Source organism: Narcine bancroftii, unplaced genomic scaffold (genome assembly GCF_036971445.1).
Source record: "Narcine bancroftii isolate sNarBan1 unplaced genomic scaffold, sNarBan1.hap1 Scaffold_163, whole genome shotgun sequence".
Taxonomy (NCBI): Eukaryota; Metazoa; Chordata; class Chondrichthyes; order Torpediniformes; family Narcinidae; genus Narcine; species Narcine bancroftii.
The window spans coordinates 40007-67226 of NW_027211898.1; the positions used below are offsets into that span (position 1 = coordinate 40007).

The following is a 27220-nucleotide window of genomic DNA, read 5'->3' on the forward strand; positions in this document are numbered from 1 at the left end:
CAACTTTTCCAAAATTATCCTTTACCGGTGTTAAAACATTTCATGGAAATATGGTATCGGACCAACGTTGCTATTGGTGCTGAGGGCAAAATTTCGGCTAAAACCCTTTGTATTAAAATAAGCTTTGTATAAAAATAAATCACGTATTCCTGAATATTTGGGAAAAGAAAGGTATTATCTTGGCCGAAGATTGTTATGAAGCTGGAAAGTTTGTTTCATATCAGTGATAGAATGAAAAAATGGATCAGGTCCATGCTTAGTAACTTTGTTACTAGATAATTTTGGACACAGTTTGAGATTACCTCGAAGGAAGAGATTTGAATGTTCAATTATTGAAGGAGGGGAAAGGGGATTGATTACACAAATGTATGCTTTATTACAAAATAAGATGCCTAAGTCGGATATTTATAAAGTGAGAAGTAAAAGGAAGAAGGATCTGTCGGTTTTAATTTCTCAGGATGATTGGATGACATTATGTGAGGACAGTGTGACTAAGCCAGTAAACGTAAGATAAAGATTCGTTCATTATAATTTTATTCATCAACTTTACTTAACACCTGAGAAGTTGAAGAGGTATAGATTTATCTCTTTGGATATGTGTTTTCAATGTGGGGAATAGATAGGGTCTTTTTTACATTCAGTATGGTTAGGTGATCAGGTGAAACCCTTTCTGAATGGAATTATGGAATTTTTATTGGGACATATGAAGTAAAATGGAGTTTGGAAATGAAATTGGATACATTTCAAATTGCATTTATTCAGTTGGAATAGGCAGTAGCGAGAAAATGTAAAGCTATAACCTGGAAAGATTAAATTGAATTAAGTATTCAGAGATGGCACATGTGTCAGAAATAAAACTTCTCACACATGAGTCTCTTTAAAACTGATGACACGACAAGCTTTATTTACAAGTCTGCAGAGTTGGACTCAACTGGTTTCTCACCAGTTAAGCCCCGATACATACAGTGCATTGATTTTTATACCTTTATTATTTGCCCTTCCCCTTCTTATTAATACTGTTTTAATTGGTTAGTATTACAAAAACATTCTGAGTATAACTGCATTATTAATTATCACGTTCGTTACGTACGCTGTGAACTCTACATTCACTGAATTCTGTTTCTCACACTTCTTATCAATCCTTTGTCTCCTGCATGTCTCTCATTATGACCATGAAAAGATAGGTTTAAAAAAACATATTCAGCAGCTCCTTCTGTCCTTGACTGCTAGTAAACTCTCTGTCCATTCTGGCTTCCCTGTTTATGATTAATCATCACATTTTAACTTAAGTCTTTTTAACCTAAATTCTCTATATCACAATCCACCCCTTTCTCTCTTTAAAATGTGTTGAATATATGTATAGATATGAATGGGGATTCTAAGCTAGGGAAGATAAATGTTTTATGATACATTAATCTCACGCTGAAATAAAAGTCTTACAGGGTCTCCCATCCCCCCCGGTTGCATAGCTTGTTCGACCATGGAAATCACCAGGCTGCGTAGACAGGGAATAATACAGGGCAAAATAAGTAGGAGGAATAAAATACCTCCGATGACCCACAAGAAGGTACGCCACCAGGTTCCTCCAAACCATTTGTCCATCCAATTAAATTGTGGGAAAGGATGCCAGGTTTGAACCGGTACATGGGACAATGTACGAATATTATCAGCGATTTTACGAACAGCTTTTCCATTATCATCAATCTGTAAGCAGCAGTTAGTCAAATTAAGTTTGCCACATACACCTCCTTCCGTGGCTAGGAGATAGTCTAGGGCTAGACGGTTCTGATATATAGCAGAGCGCATCTGACCTTGCTGGGATGCAAGTAATTGCAGGGCTATAGCTGTTTGATTTGTAACAATTTCAAGCACTGCTTGTAAGCGAATTATGCGATTTAACATATATATAGGAGTACGATAACCCCAAGATCCATCTTGAGCCCATGTAGCGGGACCATAATATTGAATTATGCGCTCTGGAGGCCAATCATCTCTCCATTCTCCCAAATGTACCGTGGTAGAGCGGGGTTCACGATGTAATGTATCAAAGACCTTCACGCCTAATTTATGACCGTGATCATGGGGTAGAAGGAAAAATTCTGGGCGGATTATTCCTAGGAAACAAGTTCCACTCCACTGTGAGGGAAGACGAGTATAAGCTTTATTACCACATACCCAGAATAATCCATTTGGGGATACTCCATACCCCCTTTCCCAAACTCTTTTAAGAACAGGATTTGATTGGTATGGTCCTGTGATGGTGGAAGTGGTACAATTCCAAAACTGAATACTGCTATTAGACAGGGGTAGGCAATTAGTTTTAAAAACAGTGGATAAGAACCAAGTCTGAGGTTTAGGAAACCAAGTGAAAACACCAGGTGAAATGCGAATCCATACAGCCTTGCAGGGACTTTCTCCTACTGGGTATTTGCCGGCTCGTGAGAGACAATAAAAACCAGAGGGGACGTTAGAGAGAGACCAGGTTTCTCTTGATCTCGTTCGGTTAGTTGTCCAAATGCGGGAAATCATGGTCAATGAATTGAGAGGTTCTCCCCACCAAGGCCATTGTTCTGACATCCGTGGACCCCCGCAGACCCAACAATTAGTTACATTAAAAGTTCCTGCAATTTTAGTTGCCAGATCTACAAAAAGGTTATCTCCTCCAATTGCATTACCGAAACTTACATGGTTATTTGGATGGACTCTAACTAAGTCCGGCTGTCTTAAAGGGACAGGCAATTTCAAGTGTGGAGTGTAACTTTTCATTGGAACAGTACGTTGGTGTATGCAAAACCAGAGTCCATCAGGGCATGGTGGGCTTGAGTCACATTTCCAACCGTTAAGAGGGAAAGGAGTTGTATTAGGAATCTGTATATAATGACCCATATTATTTCCTTCTTTTTCCACACAAGGGGTATATGGATGTTGGGTGGTATTTTCTGCCCAGCATTTCTCAGGAACTGAGGTATGGGAAATGAAATTACCTTCCTTTCTTCCCCAAATGTGGTCCTGAAATAGGACCACTGTATCTCTGCATTTCTTACATTTCACACCTGATAAAGACATAGGCAAACTAAGAAAAATCAAAGAACATAACAATAACATTGTGAATTAAGTCTTTTTGCGAAATCGTAAGGTAAGAGGTTTTTCTCCAGGAATACAAGTCCAATCTGAGTTCGTATCAGGGTCCTGTGGCGCCTCTACAGGTCCCTTAAATCTGGATGCGTGTGTCCACCCCTTCTCTCTTGTTTGTGCTGCAGCTTCTGTAGTTAAGAGAACTTGGTATGGACCTTCCCACTGGGGCTGGAGCTTTTCAGTCTTCCAGGTCTTGATAAGAATCCAGTCTCCTGGTTCCACTTTGTGTAAAGAAAAGTCTAGAGGCGGTGTTTGTGCCAATAGTCCTCTCTTTCGTAAATCTGTAAGAGAGCGTGACAGTGCCTGTAAATAGTTCCTAACAAATATATCCCCTTCCCCCAAGGTGGGACACCCCTCAACTGTACTCCAGAAGGGAAGCCCAAACATCATTTCATAAGGGGACAGCCCTACATCTTTTCGTGGGGCAGTACGAATTCTTAATAAGGCTAGGGGCAGACACTTTATCCAAGGCATTTTAGTTTCCACCATTAACTTTGTCAATTGGATTTTTAGTGTTCCATTCATACGTTCGACCTTCCCTGAGCTTTGTGGATGCCAAGGGGTATGTAATTTCCAAGAGTCCTGTAATGCATCACAAATCAATTGCTGGATTTTTGAAGAAAAATGTGGACCCCTGTCTGAGTCTATAGAATCCATTATACCATATCTGGGGATTATCTGCTCTAGGAGGAGACGAGCTACTGTAGAGGCTGTAGTATTTATTGTTGGGAAGGCTTCTACCCATCGGGTAAAGTGATCTATTATCACCAACAGATATTTCCATCTTTGAACTTGAGGTAACTCTGTGAAGTCGATCTGGATATGTTGAAAAGGGCGTATGGCTAATGGTTGACCTCCCATGGTCCCTGTCCTCATTATCTTTTTATTAATTTTTGTGCATAGGTAACAATTTTGCACCTCTTGTTGGGCCAAGGTGTAGATTCCCTTACACACATATTCTCGAAGCACTGTGTCACATAAGGCTTGGGTGCCCCAGTGGCTCTGTTGATGCAGGTGTTTTAAAATATTGCGAGTTATTTCTTTATTTAGAACAATTCTTCCATCTGGTGTTTTCCATGTTCCATCAGGTAACTGGCTTGCGCCCAGCTGATCCATGTTCTTTTCTTCCTTAGCAGTGAAAATGGGAGCTGTCTTTATGCCTTGTCTTATTGGGATTAAAGTCAGCAAACGGACTTCTTGTTGCATGGCTGCTCTTTTGGCTTCTTCATCAGCCAGTCTGTTTCCAATTGCTGTCGGGGTATCTCCCCTCTGATGGCTTGGTATGTAGACCACTGCTATTTCTTGGGGTAATGTTAAGGCTTCTAAAGTCAGAGTAATCATCTGTTCGTGTGCCAATTCCTTTCCTCTTGATGTAATTAGACCACGCTCCTTCCAGATCTTACCAAAGGTATGCACTACCCCGTATGCGTATTTGGAATCTGTGTAAATCGTTCCAATTTTCTTTGCCAGTATTCTGAGGGCTCTCTGCAAGGCATATAGTTCACAGGATTGTGCTGACCAGCTTCCGGGTAGTCTCGTGGATTCTACTACTTTCCAAGTATTTCCTTCTATTATAGCATACCCATTTCTTCTCATTCCGTCAACACATCTGGCGGAGCCGTCAATGTAGAATTCATATCCTTCTCCCAGCGGAGTATCGCAAAGGTCTTCTCGGGTCTTGGTCTGAAGATCTGTCAACTCGACACAGTCATGCTCCACCTCTTTCTCTGTTTCACTGCCGTATAAAAATTGAGCTGGGTTGCAGCTATTAATTTTTGCAAACTGTAAATCTTCTCCAACCATTAAAATGGTTTCATACTTTAATATGCGAGAATCAGTCAGCCATCGATGGGCAGTTTGTGTTAATAAAACACTCACAGAATGGGAGGTGTACACAGTCATCTTTCCTCCAAAAGTAAGTTTACGTGCTTCCTCTACCAACAGAGCAGCAGCCGCTACTCCCTGGATACACGTCGGCCATCCGCGAGACACTGGGTCCATCATTTTGGAAAGGAAAGCTACTGGGTGTCGCTGACCGCCTTTTTCCTGTGTTAAAACTCCCACAGCTGTTCCTTGGTTATGAGTGACAAATAGCTGGAAGGGCTGTTTTAAAGAGGGCAGAGTGAGCACTGGGGCTCGTGTTAGGCGATGTTTCAAGTCCTCGAACCATCCCTCCTCCTCCTGGGTCCATTTCAATGGATAGTCATTTTCATTTGTCAGTTTATCATACATAAACTTCACCAAAGCTGAGTAGTCCTCTATCCATAACCTACAGTATCCTAAGAGTCCCAGGAATTGTCTTATTTCCTTCTTATTACGGGGTAAAGGCATTCTAGTGATTCCCGCAATTCGTTCAGGGGTAATTCGTTTCTGTCCTTTACTTATCTGGTGTCCCAGATATATCACAGTTTTCTCAACAAACTGTAACTTGTTTCTGGACACCCGTAGACCCTTTTTCCCCAGATAATTCAAGAGTCTAATGGTCTCTCCCCTCATTTCTTGTTCCTTGGGTCCTGATAATAGTAAATCATCCACATACTGCATTAGTTGGGAATCATCAGATTGTGGATAGTCCATCAGGATTTGTTCTAGCATTTGTCCAAACAGGTTTGGAGATTCAGTGAACCCTTGGGGCAATACAGTCCACCGAAACTGTCTCCGTCTACCTGTCCATGGATTTTCCAATTCAAACGCAAACATATCTCTACTTTCTTCTTCTAACGGACAAGTCCAGAAGGCATCCTTCAAGTCGATAACACTAAACCACTCATGGTCTGGGGAATCCGACTCATAATAGTATAGGGATTAGGCACCACTGGGTGGCGGGTCTGAACAATAGCATTCAAACTTCTTAGATCCTGAACTAGGCGATAGGATCCATCTGACTTTTTTACTGGGAGTATAGGGGTGTTATAAGGTGACATGCATTCTTCTAATAGTCCGTCTCGTATTAAAGTCTCAATTACCGGCTGTAGCCCTTTTCTCCCTTCCAAAGAAATAGGATACTGACGTTTCCTTACCGGCTGATGACCTGGTATTAATGTGACATGTAAAGGTGGGATGTCCAGACCTCCTCGATTTCCCTCCTTATACCAGACTCTCTCGTCAATCTGCCGTTCATCCTCTTCCTTTAAAGCGCAGAGGTGGACTCGCACTTCTCCGTCCACAGGGAGAGCACCCAAACCTAGGAGAGCCTGTAAGTCCCTTCCTAGGAGGTTAAATCCAGCCGAAGGTAATAACAAGAGGTCTTGTACCCCTTCTCTTTCTTCCAGTTTCACTGTTACTTGGGGAATTATTGATACCATTCTGGGAGCCCCTTCTATCCCAGAAATTGTCAAATTACTTTTTATAGGCTCAGTTCCGATTGGCACAGTTATTACACTACTTCGTTCCGCTCCTGTGTCCACCATAAACACCACCTCTTCTCCCTTGGGACCAATTTTTAGTTTTACCAGGGGTTCCCTCTTATATTTGGTCCCTAACATTTGGAACCCCTGACACCCCTAATCTTCTTCCATAAGTTCGAGGGCACGCAATTCCCTCTTGTATCGGGGGCATTCCCTCTTAAAGTGTCCTTCCTCATTGCAGTAATAGCACTTAACGAACCTCCGGGGTCTTCCCTCTCTTGGATATTTTGGATTGTTTAGAGGAAGGTTTTGTTTTCTTTCCCCTCTGGATTCAGCATTCATCTGTCGGATAGTCTGTACCATAACCTTTGTCGCCTTCTTTTGATCTTCTTCTTCTCTCTGCACATATACTTTTTGTGCCTTTTTTAACAGTTCACTTAGGGGTTTTTCACTCCAGTCCTCCTCCTTTTCTAGTTTCTTTCTAATGTCTTGCCATGATTTGGAAACAAATTCAATTCGAATAAGCTGTTCACCCATTGGTGTACTAGGGTCCACACCAGCATACTGTTGGACATTCTTTCTCACCTTCTCCAAAAAATCAGTAGGGGATTCATCTTTCCCCTGGTGGTTCCCAAATGCCTTGGTAAAATTGTGACCCTTTGGCACAGCCTCCCGTATCCCTTTAATTGTCCACTCTCTATATTGTCTCATACTTGCCAATCCCTCGGGTGTTCGTTTGTCCCACCTGGGTTCATTTAAGGGATATTTTTGTTCATGGGGTCTAGGGTCCCCAGGTTGTTCATATTCCCACATGAGGAGGGCAGCCCGTCGAATCATCTGCCTCTCCTGGGGTGAAAATAATGTTCCCATTATTGCCTGCATCTCTTCCCACGTATATGTGTTTGGTCCCAAGAATTGGTCAAGCTGTTCAGCCAGTCCTATAGGATCTTCCAATAACTTTTTCATTTCTTTCTTAAATCCCCGCACCTCTGTACTAGTTAGGGGAACATTCACATATCCCGTTCCCCCTCCCGGTCCTCCCATAGGAACTTCTCTCAGGGGATTTAGGTTTATTGAAAACTTTGATGGTCCTGGACCAGTCTGGGATCTTGTCCAGGGTCGGTTTACCGGTGGAAGTTTAGGGTCCGACTCCCTTAATTCATCCTTTTTATCCCGGCCCCCTTCGGGGCAATCAGATTCATCACCTTTCCCCTCCGGTAATAAGCTTTCCTCGGGCGCAGTAGGCACCGGGGGAATATAAGGAGGGGGAAGGTTGTCCAGAGGTTCCCATTTCTTTTCTCCTGCCACTCTCAATTTAAAACATTCTGTTAAGGATCCTGGCCAGGGAACCCAACAAAATGCATATGCTGACTCTTCTTGATTCACCTTTGGTCTCGAATTTACATATATGTTTAATGCTTGTCTAACCCAATCCTCATCAGATCCAAATTTCGGCCACCAGACCGAGGAACCTTTAATAGGTTGTTTTGACCAAAGGAGACAATATTGGACCATCTTTTTCTTGTTTTTGTCCCGATATCTTTTACTATCCCAATTTTCAAACATTCTCCCCAAAGGGCTGTCAAGGGGTACTCCCAGGAATTGTCCTGAATTTTCAGACGAGCCCTTAGATTTTGATCCTCCCATTTTCCCACCTAGATCTGTTTATCGTTGCTGAGGACCCTCTCGCTCTGGACCCTACTCCCTTCCTCTCAGACGCCTCGTCGGAGGTGCTGTCCCTCCTTCGGTTACCGCTGAGGTTTTCCTGGGGTTGACCCCTCTCTTCTCGGCACTTCGTCGGAGGTGCTGTTCCTCCTTCGGTTACCGCCGAGGTTTCCCTGGGGTCTATCCTAGAGTCCCGCGACAGGGTCCTCACACAACGACAAAAGATCTATACTTAATCTATTCCGTTAGGTTTTTATCCAAACAGGTGTATCCCGTTACACCTGTTACCCAATCCCCACACCACAATCGTAAGTCGTCACTTACCGGTGTCTTCCCGGGGATTGAACCGTCACCCTTCTCCTCTCCGTCTTGTCGTGTCACCCTGTCCGGATACCACTCGCTCAAGCCGCCCGAAGCGACGAGCAAGGGACTAGGAGCCGCTGAACTCAGCGGGGTGCACCGCCTCCGATGTCCCTCTTCTCGCCTCCCCTCACGGCCGGAGTGTGGATCCCGGACGAGCCCCCATTTGTCAGAAATAAAACTTCTCACACATGAGTCTCTTTAAAACTGATGACACGACAAGCTTTATTTACAAGTCTGCAGAGTTGGACTCAACTGGTTTCTCACCAGTTAAGCCCCGATACATACAGTGCATTGATTTTTATACCTTTATTATTTGCCCTTCCCCTTCTTATTAATACTGTTTTAATTGGTTAGTATTACAAAAACATTCTGAGTATAACTGCATTATTAATTATCACGTTCGTTACGTACGCTGTGAACTCTACATTCACTGAATTCTGTTTCTCACACTTCTTATCAATCCTTTGTCTCCTGCATGTCTCTCATTATGACCATGAAAAGATAGGTTTAAAAAAACATATTCAGCAGCTCCTTCTGTCCTTGACTGCTAGTAAACTCTCTGTCCGTTCTGGCTTCCCTGTTTATGATTAATCATCACATTTTAACTTAAGTCTTTTTAACCTAAATTCTCTATATCACACATGGACTTGCAATCATGTATTCCATTGGAAAAGATAACTTACAATTTACGCCATGCGTCTACCATTTTTGTTAATGTGCGGGTCCCTCTGTGAAATGTATGGGTCTAAATATGTCATGGTTGATTGGTGACATCAAACCCGACTATGATGGTTTGTTTCTTTAGTTTGAGGTTTTAGAGGATGGGAGGGAGCTAAGAGAGGGGGTGGGAGGGGGGTATATATGGGGGAAATTTTTGTATGTTAATATGATGTGTTTTATTATGGATTTTGAATTTGATTTTAAATAAAGTATACAAAAAGAAGGTTACTTTGTAGACCACATGCTAATAGTTCCTTTCATTGTTGTTCAATAACATCTGATCCTTTCCTGCTTCTAAACTGTATTTCTGTGAAATCTCCACACAGCGGCTTCTCTGTGTATTTCCGGCACTACCTGATCCAATGCACTAATTGATAAGGTGGTGTCTGCAACCTATCTTAAGGAAGGCTGAGACGACCACAGATCGCTAGTGATTGTTGTTTACTTTCAAGCAAAGTTGGCTCGGCCAAGGGTTCTTCTCAGATCTCTGAATGTGCAGTGTGACAAGAGTTTTAGAGGTAGCTTGGAATGAATTACTCGAGCAGCTTCCACACACACACATTTGAAAAGCCAGAATTTTAGCAGGATTATTGCATCCTGCTTTTTGCAAAGGAGCAACAAAGTATCCACATACAGCTTGCCTAGGAGAGCATGTGGCGTTAGCAGGCAGAGTTAGAACAGCTTTGCTCTCAGAGAGGGAGGGAGTGAGAGAGAAGGAGTCAGAGAAATCTGTTCCAGAGGGACAAGCTGCCAAACTTTGGAAGGCTGCCTGGTCAAAGGAGAAGACTGATGGTCTGAAAGATGACCTGAAAGAAAAAGGATCATCCGGAGAACCCTGAAGGGGGCAAGTTCTGTCAGAAAGACAGAATTAAGAAGAAATCAGTTGCAGATGCTCTGGAAATGGAATCTCTCTCTCTGAAAACCAGCAAGAGCCCTTCTGAGTGGTAACCATATGTCTGTTAAACACCAAAGCTTGGTGAACTTTGTTAATGCTAATGTATGAGCACTGTTGCAAGAATTGCCTGCAACCAGTGAGATTGGACTGTGATCCAAAGAACTTTTCTAATCTTCAATACACATTACACTCACCTGCACTTAGTATTTGAGGGTAGGTTAAGTAATAAGTTAAAGTTCAATTCTGTTTTCATGTTCAAATAAAATTCTAAACTACTTTTGTTTAAATAACCCTGTGTTGTCGTGCATATCTATTGCTACTGGTTTTTGGGGTCATCTGGACTCCGTAACATTTTATGGGGGCTCATCCTTTAGGATTTGAACATTGCAGTTTCATGATTTATTAGTTGATTGGGATGTTTTTGCAGGCTATTTTTACAAGCTTACAGAAAGCTTGTGTCTGGAAAAACTGCAGCAATGGATGTTGATACATTTTTGTTACAACCATCACCTGCAGAACTGCAGAAGGTGAGAAAATAGGAAGTGATGGCTATTTCTGAGGCATTGAAAATTGTTGAAGTTAAACATTGGATGAGAAAAGTACAAACGTAGAGGATTATAATAGTGAAATATTACATGTGAAGGAAAATTTGTTGAGGAAGACTCACAAAAGGACATTCCAGAATAATAGGCATTTTCAGAGAGCTCATGTGCACCAGATTAATAAACCTGTTCATAAGGTTAGGATGGAGCAGGATAGTAGGGCTGAAATAAAGTCTGGAGAAAATGTTCAGAAAAAAGATGAAGGAAAGGTAGGAAAGGACAGAACTTCTGTATTTATATGCCATTTGTGTAAGAAAGCTGGTCGTGTGACTGTCTAGTCTTGAAACAGAAAAGGTAAAAACAGGTTTAACCAGAACCATGTATACAGAAACAGTGGAATTTAAGGAGAGCAGAGGTGCATAACCTGATCAGTAGGTCATGGATGTTTTCAAGCCTTTTGTGTCAGAGGGCTTTGTCTCAATAAAGGAGGGAGAACCACAGGTTCCAGTTAACATTCTTAGAGATACTGAGGCTGCTCAGTCATTGTTGTTAGAAACCGTTTTAACTGTGGATCAAAGGACAGACACAGAGGAGACAACTTTGATTAAAGGTGTTGGAGATGAGGTAGGGTCAATATTGCTTCACAAGGTTGTGCTAAATTCAGAATTAGTCAAAGGAACTGTTGTAGTAGGAGTTACCCATGCAAGGTGTCTCGTTTTTGCTGGGGAATGATTTGTCAGAGAATAAAGTTGGGTCAGTTTTAAGATTGACAAATTGGCCTAGTAAGGATGTGGTTAGAGAGGATGGTGAGATATATCCTGCATGTGCGGTAACTAGGTCTGTGACTAAGAAAATGATGACAGCTGAAGATGATCCAGATGGGGGGAGTCACGTGATGGAGTAGTGGCCGGTCAGGGAATTCCAGCCCTCTCCGGAAAAGTTAAAAAACGCACAAAACACAAAGGTACAAGATTAAAATTTAAAACAAAGTAAAAATAAAGGTGAGAAGAAAATGGCAGCGAAGAGAGAAAAGTCGAAAACAACGGGAAGAAGAGAAGAAGAAAAAACGTCGGAAGAAGAAGGTGAAGGCCTTACCTGTCCGAGGAGGCCCGCCGCGGAGAGAGAAGCCCGCTCCCTCAGGTCAGTGGAAGTCCCAGGCTCGGGACTACAAAAATGGCTCGCAGAGCCGAGTAAAAGTGCGCAACCGCGCAAGAAAAAAAACACACTGACGGGAGGGGGAAACAGCTGCGGAGTCGATCTCCACAGCTGAGAGAGACACCTGCAGCACAGCAGCTGGTGCAGAACAGAGACAATAACGACAACAAGAAAGAAGAAGGTAAAAAGAAAAGAAGGAAACAACAGATGGTCAATCCAGAGGAAGAAGAAGAAGAAGAACAGAAAGAAGTGGAAGAAGAAGAGAAAGGCAAGACAATGGATGTATCTTTTTTCAAAGAATATATGGAATCAGTGAAAGAATGGCAATTACAAGAATTTAATGAGATAAAAAGAAGAATTAAGAATGCAGAAGACAAAATGAATAAAATAGAAATGGTCATATCAGAGATAGGAAAAAGAGTGGAGAATGTGGAAGAACGAGAAATAATCGTAGAAATGGAAGTAGAGGACAAAAGAGAAATTAGAAGAATCTAATAAAAAAGTTAAAGAGGCACATGAGCTGTAAGCTCAGAAGACAGATATAATGGAAAACTACATTAGAAGAAATAATATAAAGATAGTGGGCCTTAAGGAAGATGAAGAAGGCAAGAATATGAGAGAATTTATAAAAGATTGGATCCCCAGGGTCCTAGGAAGACCAGAATTACAGGAAGAAATGGAAATAGAGAGGGCACATAGAACATTAGCCCCGAAACCACAACCGCAGCAAAAACCAAGATCCATTTTAGTAAAATTTTTAAGATATACAACAAGAGAAAATATATTGGAGAAAGCAATGAAGAAAATAAGAGAAGACAAAAAGCCACTGGAATACAAAGGTCAAAAATTTTTTTTCTATCCAGACATAAGTTTTGATCTCCTGAAGAAGAGGAAGGAGTTCAATACAGCAAAAACGATCTTATGGAAAAAAGGATATAAATTTAAGTTAAAGTACCCAGCGGTACTTAAAATAGTTATTCCAGGGCAACAAAACAGACTATTCTCGGATCCAGAGGAAGCACGAAAATTTGCAGAACAACTACAAAACAAGCAGAGAGATGAAGACATGTAATGAGAGTAAAAATGACCACGAACTATATGTATGTGTGTATATGGGTATATGTATGTATATATTATATATATAAATATATATATATATATATATATATATATATATATGTAGATGTGTATGTATGTGTGTGTATACATGAATGTATACGTATTTAGAGGAAAATATATAGAGTATAGATAAGAATTAATAAGGGAATGAAAGGGAATAGAGGGAATAAGGAGGGAATTAAAAGAGTGACCTTTGTTACATATGAAAATTGAAATCTTTTCCGGTGGGGGGCTGGGTGGGGATGAGTTACGGTCACTGCAAAATCAGTTGACATTTGCGAGTGAATTCGCAAATCCAAATGGAGAGGGGAGATGTGTTTGCCCAACAAGAGATAAAGGGCAACTCAGGAGGGGGAGGGGAGAATGGGGTTAAAGAAGTTTTAAATAGGAGAATAAGGAAAATGTTTGATGTTTTAGAAATGTTGTCTTATAAAGTGTTCAAAACAAGAAAACAGAAATGGATAAGAAGGAAAGGTGATGATGGAGAAATGGAAAGGGAAGATAAACAAAGTTTGAAATGGCTACGTTGAACTATATGACTTTAAATATTAACGGAATACATAACCAAATCAAAAGGAAGAAACTGCTAAATTTACTGAAAAAAGAAAAAATTGATATAACATTTGTGCAAGAAACACATTTAACTGAATTGGAGCACAAGAAATTAAAGAGAGATTGGGTAGGACATGTAACAGCAGCGTCGTATAATTTAAAAGCAAGAGGAGTAGCTATATTAATCAGTAAAAATGTACCAATTAAAATAGAAGAGGAAATAATAGATCCAGCAGGGAGATATGTAATGATAAAATGTCAGATATATTTGGAGTTTTGGTATCTACTCAATGTATATTCACCTAACGAAGAAGATCAAAAGTTTATGCAAGATATTTTTTTGAAGATAGCAGATACGCAAGGGAACATATTAATAGGAGGGGATTTCAACCTTAATTTGGATTCAAATATGGATAAAACTGGGAAAAAAATTAACAGAAAGAACAAAGTAACCAAATTTATAATTAAATCGATGCAAGAAATGCAACTTTTGGATATATGGAGGAAACAACACCCAAAGGAAAAGGAATATTCATATTATTCGGGTAGACATAAAACATACTCAAGAATAGACCTATTTCTGTTATCAGCTCGTAAGCAAGATAGAGTAAGAAAAACAGAATATAAAGCTAGAATATTATCGGACCATTCACCCTTGATATTGACAACAGAGTTAGAGGACATCCCTCCAAGAATGTATAGATGGAAATTAAACTCCATGCTACTTAAAAGGCAGGATTTTAGAGAATTCATTGAAAGACAAATTAAAATGTACTTTGAAATAAATACGGAATCAGTGAAAGATAAGTTTATACTATGGGATGCAATGAAAGCATTCATTAGAGGGCAAATAATAAGTTATGTAGCCAAGATGAAGAAGGACTATAATCAGGAAACAGAGCAGTTGGAAAGGGAAATAGTAAATATAGAAAAAGAATTAGCAATGAAGGAAGATACAACTAAAAGAAGAGAATTGGCAGATCAAAAAATAAAATATGAAACACTACAAACATATAAGGTGGAGAAGAACATAATGAAGACAAAACAGAAATATTATGAACTAAGGGAAAAAACGCACAAAATCCTAGCATAGCAGCTTAAGACAGAACAAGCTAAGAAAATTGTATTGGCATCAAGGAAAAAAGACAAACAAATCACATATAATCCAACGGAGATCAATGAAAACTTTAGAGAATTCTATGAACAATTATACCAAACTAAAAACGAAGGGAAAGAAGGCAAAATAGATGAATTTTTAACTAAAATTGAACTACCAAAATCACAAATAGAGGAATAAAATAAATTAACAGAACCATTTGAAATAGTAGAAATACAAGAGATAATAAAAAAAAACTACCAAATAATAAAACACCAGGAGAGGATGAATTCCCAATAGAATTCTATAAAACATTTAAAGATTTATTAATTCCTCCCCTCCTGGAAGTAATCAACCAGATTGACAAAACACAAAGCTTACCAGATTCATGTAAAACAGCAATAATTACAGTAATACCAAAGCAAGGGAAAGATCCACTCGCACCAGCATCATATCGACCAATATCATTACTTAACACAGATTATAAGATAATAGCTAAACTATTAGCAAACAGATTAGCAGATTATGTACCTAAAATGGTAAATCTAGACCAAACTGGATTTATTAAAAAAAGACGCACAACAGACAATATTTGTAAATTTATTAACTTAATTCATGCAGTAGAAGGGAGTAAAGCGCCAACAGTAGCAGTTGCTTTAGACGCAGAGAAGGCCTTTGAAATGAAAGGGGAGGGATTAGACGAAGGGGCCCGAGAAATGAAGGCAGTGTTAGGGAGACATGAGCAGGGAAATGATGAAGCGGAATTCCGTCGATGCCCGTGTGTGTGTATAGGAGGCTGGTCTTTAGTATTTTCCATCCTTTTCGTATTGATCCAAGACTGGGCAAGACCACGTGTTGCCCATGTGCATATTCCGATGAAATGGTGTGGAATGGCCCCTGTTTATAAACAGGCATCTTCCACTCAAGTGGTTTCACATCCTCCTCAATCCCAAGGGTTTGCAAATAGGTGAGGGAATATGGAATTGCTGCCAGGAAAGTACAACACGTCTTCAAACTAACAGGATTTTGCAATTTGTAGGAAACAACAGAAGATCACCTACAAAAACATAAGAAGACAGTAGGTGATCTTCTGAAATGGTTGGCAGTCGAGGGTCACTATGGAGTTCATATCACCGAAGACGAATTCTACGCATTAGGTGATGGTTTCCAGATGGAGGAAGAGGACGATGCGATGGGGTCATTTGCTGAGATGGGCGAAAGACTGAATGACCACCAGCAAGGCCTGAAGGTATGAACACTTCCAGGTGTTTTGGATAAGTGTATATTCGAACAATTGTAAAAATATTTTGGATTGGACTTTTCATCAGAACCTCTGATCAGTACAGATTTGATGAAAGGCGACTGACTAAATTTCACTTAAATAATGACTAACACAATTTCCAAATAAGGTTGAATTGAATTTTGACGATCTTCTCCCAATCCTATTCAAAGATCTAGCAGATCCTCTTTCTAACTCAGTCCTACTTTCTGTTCTTTGCTCTGGCCCAGTCACGCAAGTGATGAGAGATGACGGGAATATGATTAACTCACTAATGAAGGGGCAGTGATTGACGATGGTCACAGAGGCCCTTCACTAACAATCTCACCATGGCAGCTTCTTAACAAAAACTCTTCACCTCAGTAATGCTGTATTCTCAGATAATGTGGATCTTGATGTTGTAAAGGGAAGAACCTCCTCCCCTATTTTGATAACTCCAGCACCCACTCATGTGATTAACTCTTTATAACCCATTGAATGCAAGCTATTCACAACCAAAAAGGGTTGAGGAAGCATACACCACCGGAATGAATTCTGGCGTAGCAACGTCACTGTTCGTCCACTCAACCAGGCCAGATCCTTGTGCAGATCTAGGGATTGGTTTGGAAAAGAGAGTGAGTAAGGCTACACCCCCTCACTACCACAATTTTCCTGTTGTTGAGGCAATTGTTGGTGACAGCAGGAGCAGAAAGACTCATCCCATGTTTCTCCAGGGGCTCCCTCAATTCTGATGTGTGGTAGCACCATTGTGCTAAATGGGATAGATTCAGAATAAATTGACAGCTGGAATCACAGTGGCCAAAAGGTACGATGGGCCTTTAACATTTGCAGCAGGAAAGTGTTACTTACCATCGTTAGTTCTCCCATTACAACCAAGACAAGTCATCACCATGGTTTAATAGGGAATGCAGATGCACATGAGGTGCCAGACTGATAATCTTACAACACTGGACAGTGGGCAGGCAATGCAGAAAAAAAAATAACATTCCAAAGACAGAATTAACCGCTGATGAAATTTGAGCTCTGTCGTCCTTCCGGCTGGGTCATGAACAGTAAACAGGAAAAGAGGGACCAACGGTCTCCTCATTCTCAGTGGTGGTAGGCCTCAGCTTCTGAATAACAATGTTGGGGTTAAGACACTTTCTAGCATGTTCCATCAGGTTCTTCCGACACCATCACAGAAATCACTTTCACCCTATTTGATTTACTTAGGAACACCAAGTGCAGCAGACAAATAGGACCAGACTCCATCACATTCGAAGTACTGGAGAAGTTCAGTCTAGATTTTTTTGCACCTCTTGTCACAGTTGATCCACTGACATCCTTCTGACAAAGTGACAAATTCTTCAGGTATCTGGTCCATCTACCAAAAGCAGGACAAAGCCATACTTTATTTAATCAGCTGCCCGATGGAAAGTGTGTCGCACACACTGTGACATAAAGTGGCATTGTTCACCAATAACCTGCATAATGGTACTTCAATTGGGTTTTGTCACATGACTCCAGGTCTCCTTCTCACTGTGGTCCTAACATGGACCAGCCACTTTGAGTACTGTGATAACTAAAACAGATCAGAGGCTACCTGTCAAGCAGTAGGTGGCGAACCTTTGCTCCGCACTTGACTGGATGAGCACAATTCCCAAAGGGCCCAAGGACCTCAACAGCAGAGCAAAGCAGTTGGCTTGATTAGCCCTCCATTCATTCTCTCCACTGAGGTAGTCCTGTATTCTATCAACGGAGTGAACGACATCTACTCGACTCCAAGAATATGTCCAAAGAGGAGCCTTCTGACATGGAGAGGGACGTGCATTAGGTCCGTAGGAACATTACTACCTGCTGATTCCCCTCCACACTCCTCTCCCTTCTAACTGGGAAAGATATTGCCGTTCGTTCAGTTTGGGCCCTGGCAGGGACACCTGCATCTTGAAGCACTAATGTGAAAATGATAATTACCCAGAATGTTTTCACTCAAATGGGGATAGATTTTCACGTTTGTCATTCCTTAATATGCAGTGCTCAAGTCAGATTTTCATCGTTAAAAAAGAGCAAAGATCTTTAAACATTTACCAATTGATGTTATCTTCTTTTCGTAAAGCATTGCTTAACATGTATGCAAATTATTGCCCTGTGTGTGCTTGACAGCCTGGTTTGTTTTGGAATAAGGCGACTTGAATAAAGTCTTGTCAAGTCCAAAGGATGTTGAACCAAATGGTAAAGATAAATACAATAAAGTCACCGTTATGTCTCTGTGTGGGAGGCTTCTTAAATAGCAGAAGTAAAATCTCTTCTGCTATTTGAATCTTGCATCTTCTTAGAGATGCAAGATTCAAATAGCAGAAGAGATTTTACTTATTGATGCCTTCCACCATGCCAGGAAATGTTCATACTCACATAGACATGCACCCCACATTGGTGCACGACATTTACGACAGTGAGACGGGTGTGTTATCTCGTCAGGATCATGTGAACTCTTTTGTAACTTCCTAGGAATACACCCTTCTCACTGTGGTAACCGTCGTGCACTACTGGGGGGCACCTATACATGAGTATGAGTGTGAACAGTTTCCTGAGATGGTGGAAGGCATCAGTAAGTAAACTCCCTTCTGTTATTTGAATCTTGCATCTTTAAGTTATTTAAGAATCCTCCCAGGTAACACGGAGACAGAACATGTTGGCAGTGGTCGGTCTGAGAGAACAAGAATAAAACTATAAAATGGATTGGAAGTGACTGAAATCTGAAGGGGAAGAAGAGAAAAAGTACACCTGGAAATGAATGGCTGGTGCAACAGCAGTTCACCCAGTGATGGACGGGAGGCTGAAGACATGGTTGAATCGTTTAAAACGTTTCAGCAGATGTACAATTTAGCAGTGAAAAGCTATTTTAAAAATGCAACAGCGAGGAGAAGGTTAGTTCTATACATGTCTGGACAGGGGAGCCAGGCCGTGACTTATTTAATAGCTGAGAGCTTACGGGGTGGAGAAAAATGATCCAGAGCAGATATTTGCAAAGGTTGTTTCTCACCTTGAACTCAGCTCTAATCCTAGACTTGAATGCAATGAATTTCAAGGTTTTGTGTAAGAGACTGATGAGACTGTTACTAACTTCCTTACTACACCAAAAATTAATGCTGCAAAATGCAGATGGAAGGATATAGAGGAAAGATTAGCTGATCCACTAATATGCCCATCCTGAAGTGCAAAAGTCTCTTCTAGGGAAGGATAGCTTGAAATTGGCCAAAGACTCTGACACAGCCAGAGTCTTCAAAGCCACGAGGACGCAAATGAAATCCCTATCAATGCAGACCCACCCACAGCAAAGAGAAGGAAGGGTTGATGCTATAAAAAATACAATCAGAAAAGTGCCACCCCCAGGACCTGTAGGAAGGGCAGCGGACAACACCCCTCCGTGACCAAAATGATTGCCCCGCATACGGTTCTGAATGTGGAGCCTACGGCATAGCAAACCACTGGGCGAAGATGTGCAAGTCTGGCGTGAAGGAAACAGTGATACCAGTGAAGAAAAAAGACAAGAAGATCCACCATCTCTTAAAAATGTTGACACACTCATATACATAGACATCCACCCCACAGTTACTTCAGTGAGAAGGGTGCATTCTTACACAGTTACAAACTAGTTCACATTCTCCTGACTAGATCACAGTCACCTCTCGTTAGATTTCACGTGTTCTCTTTTACATCATGAAAGAATATTAAATCCCTGAATTGAAAGTTAAGGATGAGATCATTCAAATGACAAAAGTTTAATGTGCTTAAGTTTAAATAAAAGTAAGTCTGTTTGACAGGGAAGGGACTGTGTACAAATACTGAAGGAGAGGATTTATTTTCTTGTCAGTCAAATTAAATATGGAATATATTCTACTCCATCTCAGCAGGATTCATCCTTTGACACAAGCAAAGAATTGTAGATCAAGGTAGTTGATTAAACCTCCGAAAGCATAAAACTATTTAGATTTCTGGACTTGAAGTACGTTTCCTGTGTGTATTTAAGGGTGTTTTGGTACCCTGATTTTTAATAAATTGGGAAACCTGAATATTTTATTTCAATTGCAAATGCAATAAATAGAAACCTTACCTCCCCCAAGACAACTTGGAGCAATAAAAATGAACCTAGGATTGTTTCTTTTCTAGGAACATCGCCAAAAGTTGTCCCAGAAAGAGCAAGAGTTGGTTTTGGCCATAGAGGCAGCTCAGACTTTCCTGGAACAAAATGTCCAGGACCCTTTGCGAGACGAGGAAGTTGCACTGCAGGAGAACTTGAATGTCTTGATGGAGGAGTACGAATCCGCTTTATCAAGTGCAGATTCTCAATTAAACGTGATTGAGGATCTGCATCTAGAACTGCAGAAGTTCCGAAAAGGTGAGGGAAAGTATTCATTTATTTTCCAGATTACTATAAAATACTATTTACTGAGAGTTAAAAAGAATTCTAAGTAAGACAACTGAAAGCTACATGTGGTTTGGAATAACCCCAACTTGTAATTATTACAGGATCCTGTCAATGTGTCAAAGTCTATATAATCTGGTATTATTTGATCATTTTGATTATTTCACCATTATATTCCTTTAAACAGATAATGATGAATTTGAAACATTAATGATTCATTCAGAAAAGGAACTACAAAAAATAAAAGCTGAGGAATTTGACTCCACGTCATTGACATTCAAACTTAAGAAGCAGAAATTCCTCTTCAATGATCTTCAGTTTCTCAAAGGGGATCTAAGATACCTCAGACGATCTTGGAAAAGTCTCTTCGATGCTGCCTTTCTCTTTGAAATCAGGAATGCAATTGAAAGCTACAAGATCCCAATTGATCCTGATGCCATAAGCCAACGTGTGGAGGAGACGGTTGAAAGCGCCGATGCTCGCTTCAACGCACTTCGATCAGAAGTATGACATATCTCCTTTTTTTTGACTAATAGCATTTAAACTCCAATTTTACTTTAGATCAGTAACATGAGAGCATTTTGATAGACTGAGCAACTTGTGTAAGTTTTAGTCTTATAAGAGTGGCTCTGGAAAAGGTTTGCGGCTGTGATTAATAATACCCATGAAGAACAGGAACAATGATCAAATCTTTCCAGTATTGTGGAGCTCTCTTGGTGGCCAAACTCACTCGAGTTGGACAGAGACCACTGCAGAAAATAAGTCATGAACTCATTTCCTTTTAATAAAATCAAATGTCGAACAGATCATAATTGGTGAAGATTTTCCAGACTGGCCTCCCACGTGCATTTGTCACTGAACACGGTGTAATGTGTCCAATCCACAAAGGTCACCTCGCTGGCTCAGTATGTCCTAAACCCAAGGGTTAGGCTTGAATGGCATAACAGAAATGCAGAGTGTTCGGCTGGAACAAGCCCAGCCCCAAAAGAATTTCTGTCTAATCTTCACTGACACACTAAATTTGTGAAGGTTTTCAATGCTTCTGATATATTCCTGACCATCAGTTTATTTTGAAAGCAAACTCAAAATATTAATTAAAAGATTTATTGACATAACAAGAAAATGGAACAGTACGGCAGGGTAACAGGCATTTCACCTTTGGTGAGGAGTGAACATTGCCTTTTTGTCTGTGACCCTCAAAAAACTTGATGCAGGGAACAAAAAAATGATAGTTGGCATAAGTAATGGACCAGTAATGTATCGCTTGACCCATTTTGGATCGATTGGACACTCGATATTTGATCGCATCACAAAATCGTACATTTTAAAAATCCACATACTCATTCATTTCTTTCACTCTATAGTGCATTGGACTTGGAATCCGTCTTAGCACCAAGGTATTTGAACAATGGCAAGAGAAGGCAGATGAGCTGCGTTTGTGGCTAGAGAGAGTAGAAAGAGAAAGACGAATGGTTCAGCTGGAGGCCATCCCTAATCCAGAAATCTTGCAGCAAGAACTTGAAAATATCATGGTAAATTAAAGTTGTTATTTCATAAATCACTGTGTAATGTTGCTTATTCTAATTTACGAGTAGAATGATGAATGCTTTGAAATAATGATAATGTGCACATCCAATAACAGTGGTTAAGGCCACATGGGAGGTTGTAAGTTTGGCACCTGAAATAGGAAGTTGAGCTCCATTCATTCCAACTTGATCAGGTTTTAATGGGAGCCTGATGAAGATCCAACAGCCAATTTGTTTCCAGATGGTGGGGGCGAGATTGGAAACTGTAACAAAGAAGCCAAACAGTTCTGCTCTCATTGTGTGTCTATTTTCAGTATGGGTTTCCTCAGACCTTATCCATGTTTAATGGGGGCCTAAGAAAATGGTGGCAGAATTTTGGACGACCTCCAAGATTATAACAGCAGAGCAAAAAATCTCAGCAAATCATTAATGGGATCATCAGGTGCAGAGACGATAACTCCATAGATGGGGGTTTCAGGAACAGGTGAAGGGGGGTGGGAGGAAAGTGGTGATTTGGAGCACATTTGGAGGTAAGATTTGTTTGCAAAGTGGCAGAGATTGATTTATTCCAAAGAAGTATTCGAACCATAGAACCTTACAATATTACAGAACAGAAACAGGCCCCTTTGGCCCTTCTTGTCTGTTCCGAACCCTTTTTCTGCCGAGGCCCTCTGACGCACCTAGTCCATAGCCCTCCATACCTCTCCCATCCATGTACCAGTCCAAATTCTTTTCAAATTAAAAATTGAGCCCACAGTCACCACTTCAACGGACAGCTTGTTCCACTCTCCCACCTCTTCACTCTGTGTGAAGACGTTCTCCCTCATGTTCCCCCTAAATTTATCCCCTTCACCCTTATCCCATGTCCTCTGGTTTGTATTTCACTTGCTCTCAGTGGAACAAGCCTACCTATATTTACTCTGTCCTCCACATCATTTTAAATCTCTCTCTCAATTCTTCCCTCATTCTACACTCCAGGGAATAAAATCATAACCTGTTTAACCTTTTCCTACAACTCTGCTCCTGACGTCCAGGCCACATCCAAGTCAATCTCTGCACAATTGCCATCCTTCCTGCAGTTAGGTGATCCAAACTGCACACAATAATCCAAATTGTGTCTCACCAATGAAAATTATACTTTATCCTTTGATTGATCAAGGTCAATGTGCCAAAAGTTCTCTTTGCAACCCTATCCACATGTGACACCATTTTCAGAGAATGAGGTGTCTGTATTCCCAGATCCGTCTGTTCTATCATACTCCTCACTGCCCGACTGGTTACCATGTATGTCCTTTCTTGGCTTGTCCTTCCAAAATGCAACACCTCACACTCATCTGCATTAAATTCCATTTGTCAGCCCATGTTTCCAGCTGGTCCTGATCCCTCTTCAAGCTTTGAAAACCTTCTTTAGTGTCCACAACACCTGCAAGCTTACTCATCCAATTTACCCCATTATCATCCACATAGCCTTCCTGGTTTCTTTCTTGAGGTTTTTTCTTGCATTTTCTATACTCTTCAAGCACCTCATTTGCTCTGTGATGTCTATACCTGCTGCACACCTCTCTTCTTCCAAACCAGATTCCTAAGCCTGCTAATCTTGACAGGAACATGCAAAGTCTGTACTCTCCAAATTTCACCTTTGTAGGTCTTCCACTCACCCCGCACATACTTTTCCAGGTCAACACCTTCTCATTCCTTTCTAATTTCCTCAAATTGGCCTTTCTCCAATTTAAAATCTCAACCCGAGTCCCAGACCTATCCTTTTCTATCATTAACAAAACTAATGGCATCATGTTGACTGGAGTTGATGTTTGAGGAATTGGAATTTGCATCAGAAAGACAAATCAGAAAGTTTTGCTTTATTGAGGTGGAGGGCATTTCTGGTCTTGCAGTCAGAGAAAAATCGGACCATTTATTGCAATAATGGCCTGGGATTGATGGTCATGGAGAAAAGCTGTGGGCCATTAAGTGCTCGAGAGAATAGGAGTTGCAAACGGGTCAGATTGCTGAGGGAGAACACATATTTACCTTTGAAGGATGATGGATTGGGGAGAGGGGTCATCTGGAGTAAAAGTAGACAGGGAGAAAAACGCTAATGCAGAATAACCCTCTGCAGCCAAATCTATGTCCATTAGTGGTGAAAAGCCAAATGAGTTCTTCAGCATTATTTTATCAATGCTGATGTAAATCTAAGCATCAGAACATTTTTAAATATTTTCTTGTGACCTTGATGGTTTGCAAGGGGACTTCAGGGCCGGTCAAGAGATGTAGACAAGATAAAGATGATGAGCTCAACAGCATCAGAAAATGCTCAAACATCAGGCGTATTAAATACCTCGAAGCATTAATGAGTAATGAGTAATGATCAATAGAAAGTTTGATCTGGTTGTTTGAGAAAATTCCAATATCCTGTGGTTATTGGGTCCTTGAAAATGTTCGCCTCCTCACCCCAAAGCAGGCCAGAGAGTTGTTGGTATTTATGATAATTTATAGAATCGCCTTCACAGGCTGTTTATCTCCTTGACCCAAAGACAATATCGAAATTAACCAAGGCATTGGCAAATCTAAGATATACAGAAATAAATATTAATTTTATTGTGAATGAGTCATTGTGTCATTTTGAAATCACAGGTTCTTCAGGGAGAAATTTCTGAACATGAAGATGGTGTCGAAAAGTTACAGGAGGCAGCAAAGTGCCTGCTGAATTTGAGCAATGACGTTGTTCCAAATATAGTCCAGCTTCGAAAGACCACAGGTACCATTTCAACATTTGATGTTTAGATCAAAAGGTGGTTCTCTAATTCCAACAAATACAAGTGATGCTTCCAGCTGGTAAATTAGACATTTTCAAATTGTGCAAATTACCAGTGGGGACCCACCAACCTCTTTGAACCATTCTAAAATATTTCTTGCAATTGATTGGATTTCAAATGTTGAATCATCTTTACCTAGCACGTCATAAATAGGCTATCATTTCATAAACAGCTCTGAAAATGACCATTTACTAAAGAACTGTGCACACTTCAATGTTTGAATAAAATGCAGTATTTAAGAAAGTTCAATCGAACTTTCTCCACTGAATTGTGGTCAGTGATTCAGACTCGTAGGCCAGAATCGCAATAGTATTGCAAAATGTGTGTTTATTGAATGAAATTTCTGCTCGAGTGGTGCATCTTAGAAGTGTTGGGTCTTATAAAATTGTTGCATTAAAGGTACTGAATTGAGAACCATATTTGGAGCGTTGGAAATGAAAATGGCGGCAAATGGGAATTCTTGCAGTGAATTCGTTGAAAGTGATGCTCTGCGATTATTTAATAAAGCAGCCAGGCTCCAGTCATGCATACTTGTCCGTGGCTCATCAATTAAAGAGAAGATTGAATGATTGGAAACCAGACAACTTCCAATCATAGAAACAAGACTGGAAATAGGAAACATATGTTAAAATATGCCAGCAAGGCGGTGAAGTCACGAGCTCCATCGAAATGTTAATGTTGCTTTTCTTTTTTCCAGATGCTCTATCAGCTCATTTATTTTTATACATTTTTGTTTCCTTTCCTAAACCTCAGAAATTCTATATTTTCCATTTGTCTTGTTGATCAGTTATTAATAGAAATAGAGGATATGTAGAAATGGTAGAAGGTTAAGCAGCGGCCATTTACCAAGTGTGAACATCTGGCAAACATGCAGCCAAGGAAGTGTTTAGGGCTGTGATGTCTCAAAGACCCCCCAATGAGAGGGGATTTCTCATGCTGTGCTGGGAGGGCACTGAAGATCCATGCATCTGAGCACCTGAAGGGCGGGATACAGTTCTGGTGAGAACGGTTGCAGCTGCTCTCAGAGTCTTCTCTATTCAGCAGGGTATTCTTTGTTGTTCCTGCTCCTCCCCGGCCCCAGCTCCCCCCCACTTCACCTGCTCCTCTCGATGAGTAAAAGGCCTTGAAGTCAACATGTTTTCAACAGAGTTGCACAACTGTCCCTCTCTTTCTCTCTCCATTTTCTTTTGCAAATGTCCCTTCCTTTTCACTGTTCTTCATTTCACTTGTCTGCTATTTCACGTTGATTCCCTCCAAACTTTTTTCATTCCTTGCTCACCTTTTCTCTCGTCATCTTCTGTTCTGCATTGCTTTAAATATTACTAAACCCACAGTTCTCTCTCCAAACCAAAAAAATGTGTTTGTTGGGAAGAAAACACCGGAAACATGGTAAATCTTTGAAGACATTTTTAAATGTATGTGTAACAGAACCTTGTGTTCATTTTAGCTACCATCGAACAGAGATTCCAGCGTTTGCGTCAGGAAACATCAGAGCAGAAGAGGACGTTGGAACGGACAAATGTCCAAGTGGAAGATCTTGAAGGTTTACTTTTACCTGGCACTTCTCACCACTGCGATTTTGGAAATGTTTTATTTCTGGATTGATGAAGCAGGATCGTTGACCTAGTTGAGAAACATTGCTATTTTGCACACATAACTGGTCCCTAATAGCAATGCAGGATTGACCAGATGATGTTGATTGCAAGATAAATCTTGGCTGAGACAATTACAGTCCAGATACAGGACATCTCGGCCCCTCGAGTCCACACCGATTTAAGTGGGCTACTCTAGCCCCACTTACCCACTCCCTGTCCATAACCCTCCAATCCCCTCACATCCAGGCAGCTATCCAACTTGTTCTGAAATGACACAGGAAGTTACATCCCAGACCCTGGCACCAATCTGTTTCCTTAATCGTATCCACAGAATCCACAATTTGTCATCCTGACCATCGAATCCCCTATAACTATTACCCTCCTCTTCCTTTCCCTACCCTTTTGGGCAACAGAGGTTGACCTTGTGCCAGAGATACAGCCACTGATTCCTTCCCCAGCCTGAATGCTCCTCAAGGAGGTGTACCATTTGTTGAGTGCTTCAGTCACAGGTGCCCCCTCCTGTATCTGTCTCTTCCCTTTCCCCTCTCCTAACTGGAACCCACTGATCCTCCTCCTGTGGCCCTGTTGAGACCACCTGGCTATAGCTCCTATCTATGATGGCCTCACTCTCACTGACCAGGTCGAGGTCATTGAGCTGCAGCTCCAATTCCCTAACACGGTCCCTGAGATGCTGCAGCTCAGTACACCTAGTGCAATCGTGGATGTCCAGGAGGTCGAAGACTCCAGGACCTTTCACATCTGACACTGAAAAGAGCAAACTGCTCTCACACTCAACCCTTCTCTCTTCCCCCTCACCTTAGAAAGAGAAAATAACAAAAAAAATATAGTCTTACCTTAATCTAGATACACTCGACCTCAGCCTCTACTCGCTGAACCCTCTCGAGCCAAAGCCTCGAAACCCCACTCTTTCACCAGGCCACTACTCACTGGGCCACTCCTCGCTGGCCTCTCCTTTGCGTTTCCCTCCTTTTATCGGCCTTGACCAATTAAAC

At 40.9% G+C, this 27220-nt stretch overlaps 1 protein-coding gene across 3 annotated transcripts in view; it reads left to right on the forward strand.

Annotated features, from left to right (window-relative positions):
• Positions 1–296: 296 nt before the first annotated feature.
• LOC138750526 (microtubule-actin cross-linking factor 1-like) overlaps positions 297–27220 on the forward strand; it is a 32112-nt gene continuing 5188 nt past the window's right edge. Inside the window, exons 1-7 of one of the 3 annotated variants that reach the window (XM_069912610.1) lie at positions 297–505; positions 15629–15838; positions 20018–20246; positions 20461–20777; positions 21638–21805; positions 24431–24554; positions 26060–26155. In XM_069912610.1, coding sequence (XP_069768711.1) covers positions 365–505; positions 15629–15838; positions 20018–20246; positions 20461–20777; positions 21638–21805; positions 24431–24554; positions 26060–26155 — 1285 coding nt within the window. In that variant the 5' untranslated portion in view covers positions 297–364. Of the gene's footprint in view, positions 506–9688; positions 10175–15628; positions 15839–20017; positions 20247–20460; positions 20778–21637; positions 21806–24430; positions 24555–26059; positions 26156–27220 lie in introns of those variants that run through there. The other 2 variants (XM_069912612.1, XM_069912611.1) reach the window with 2 other exon arrangements.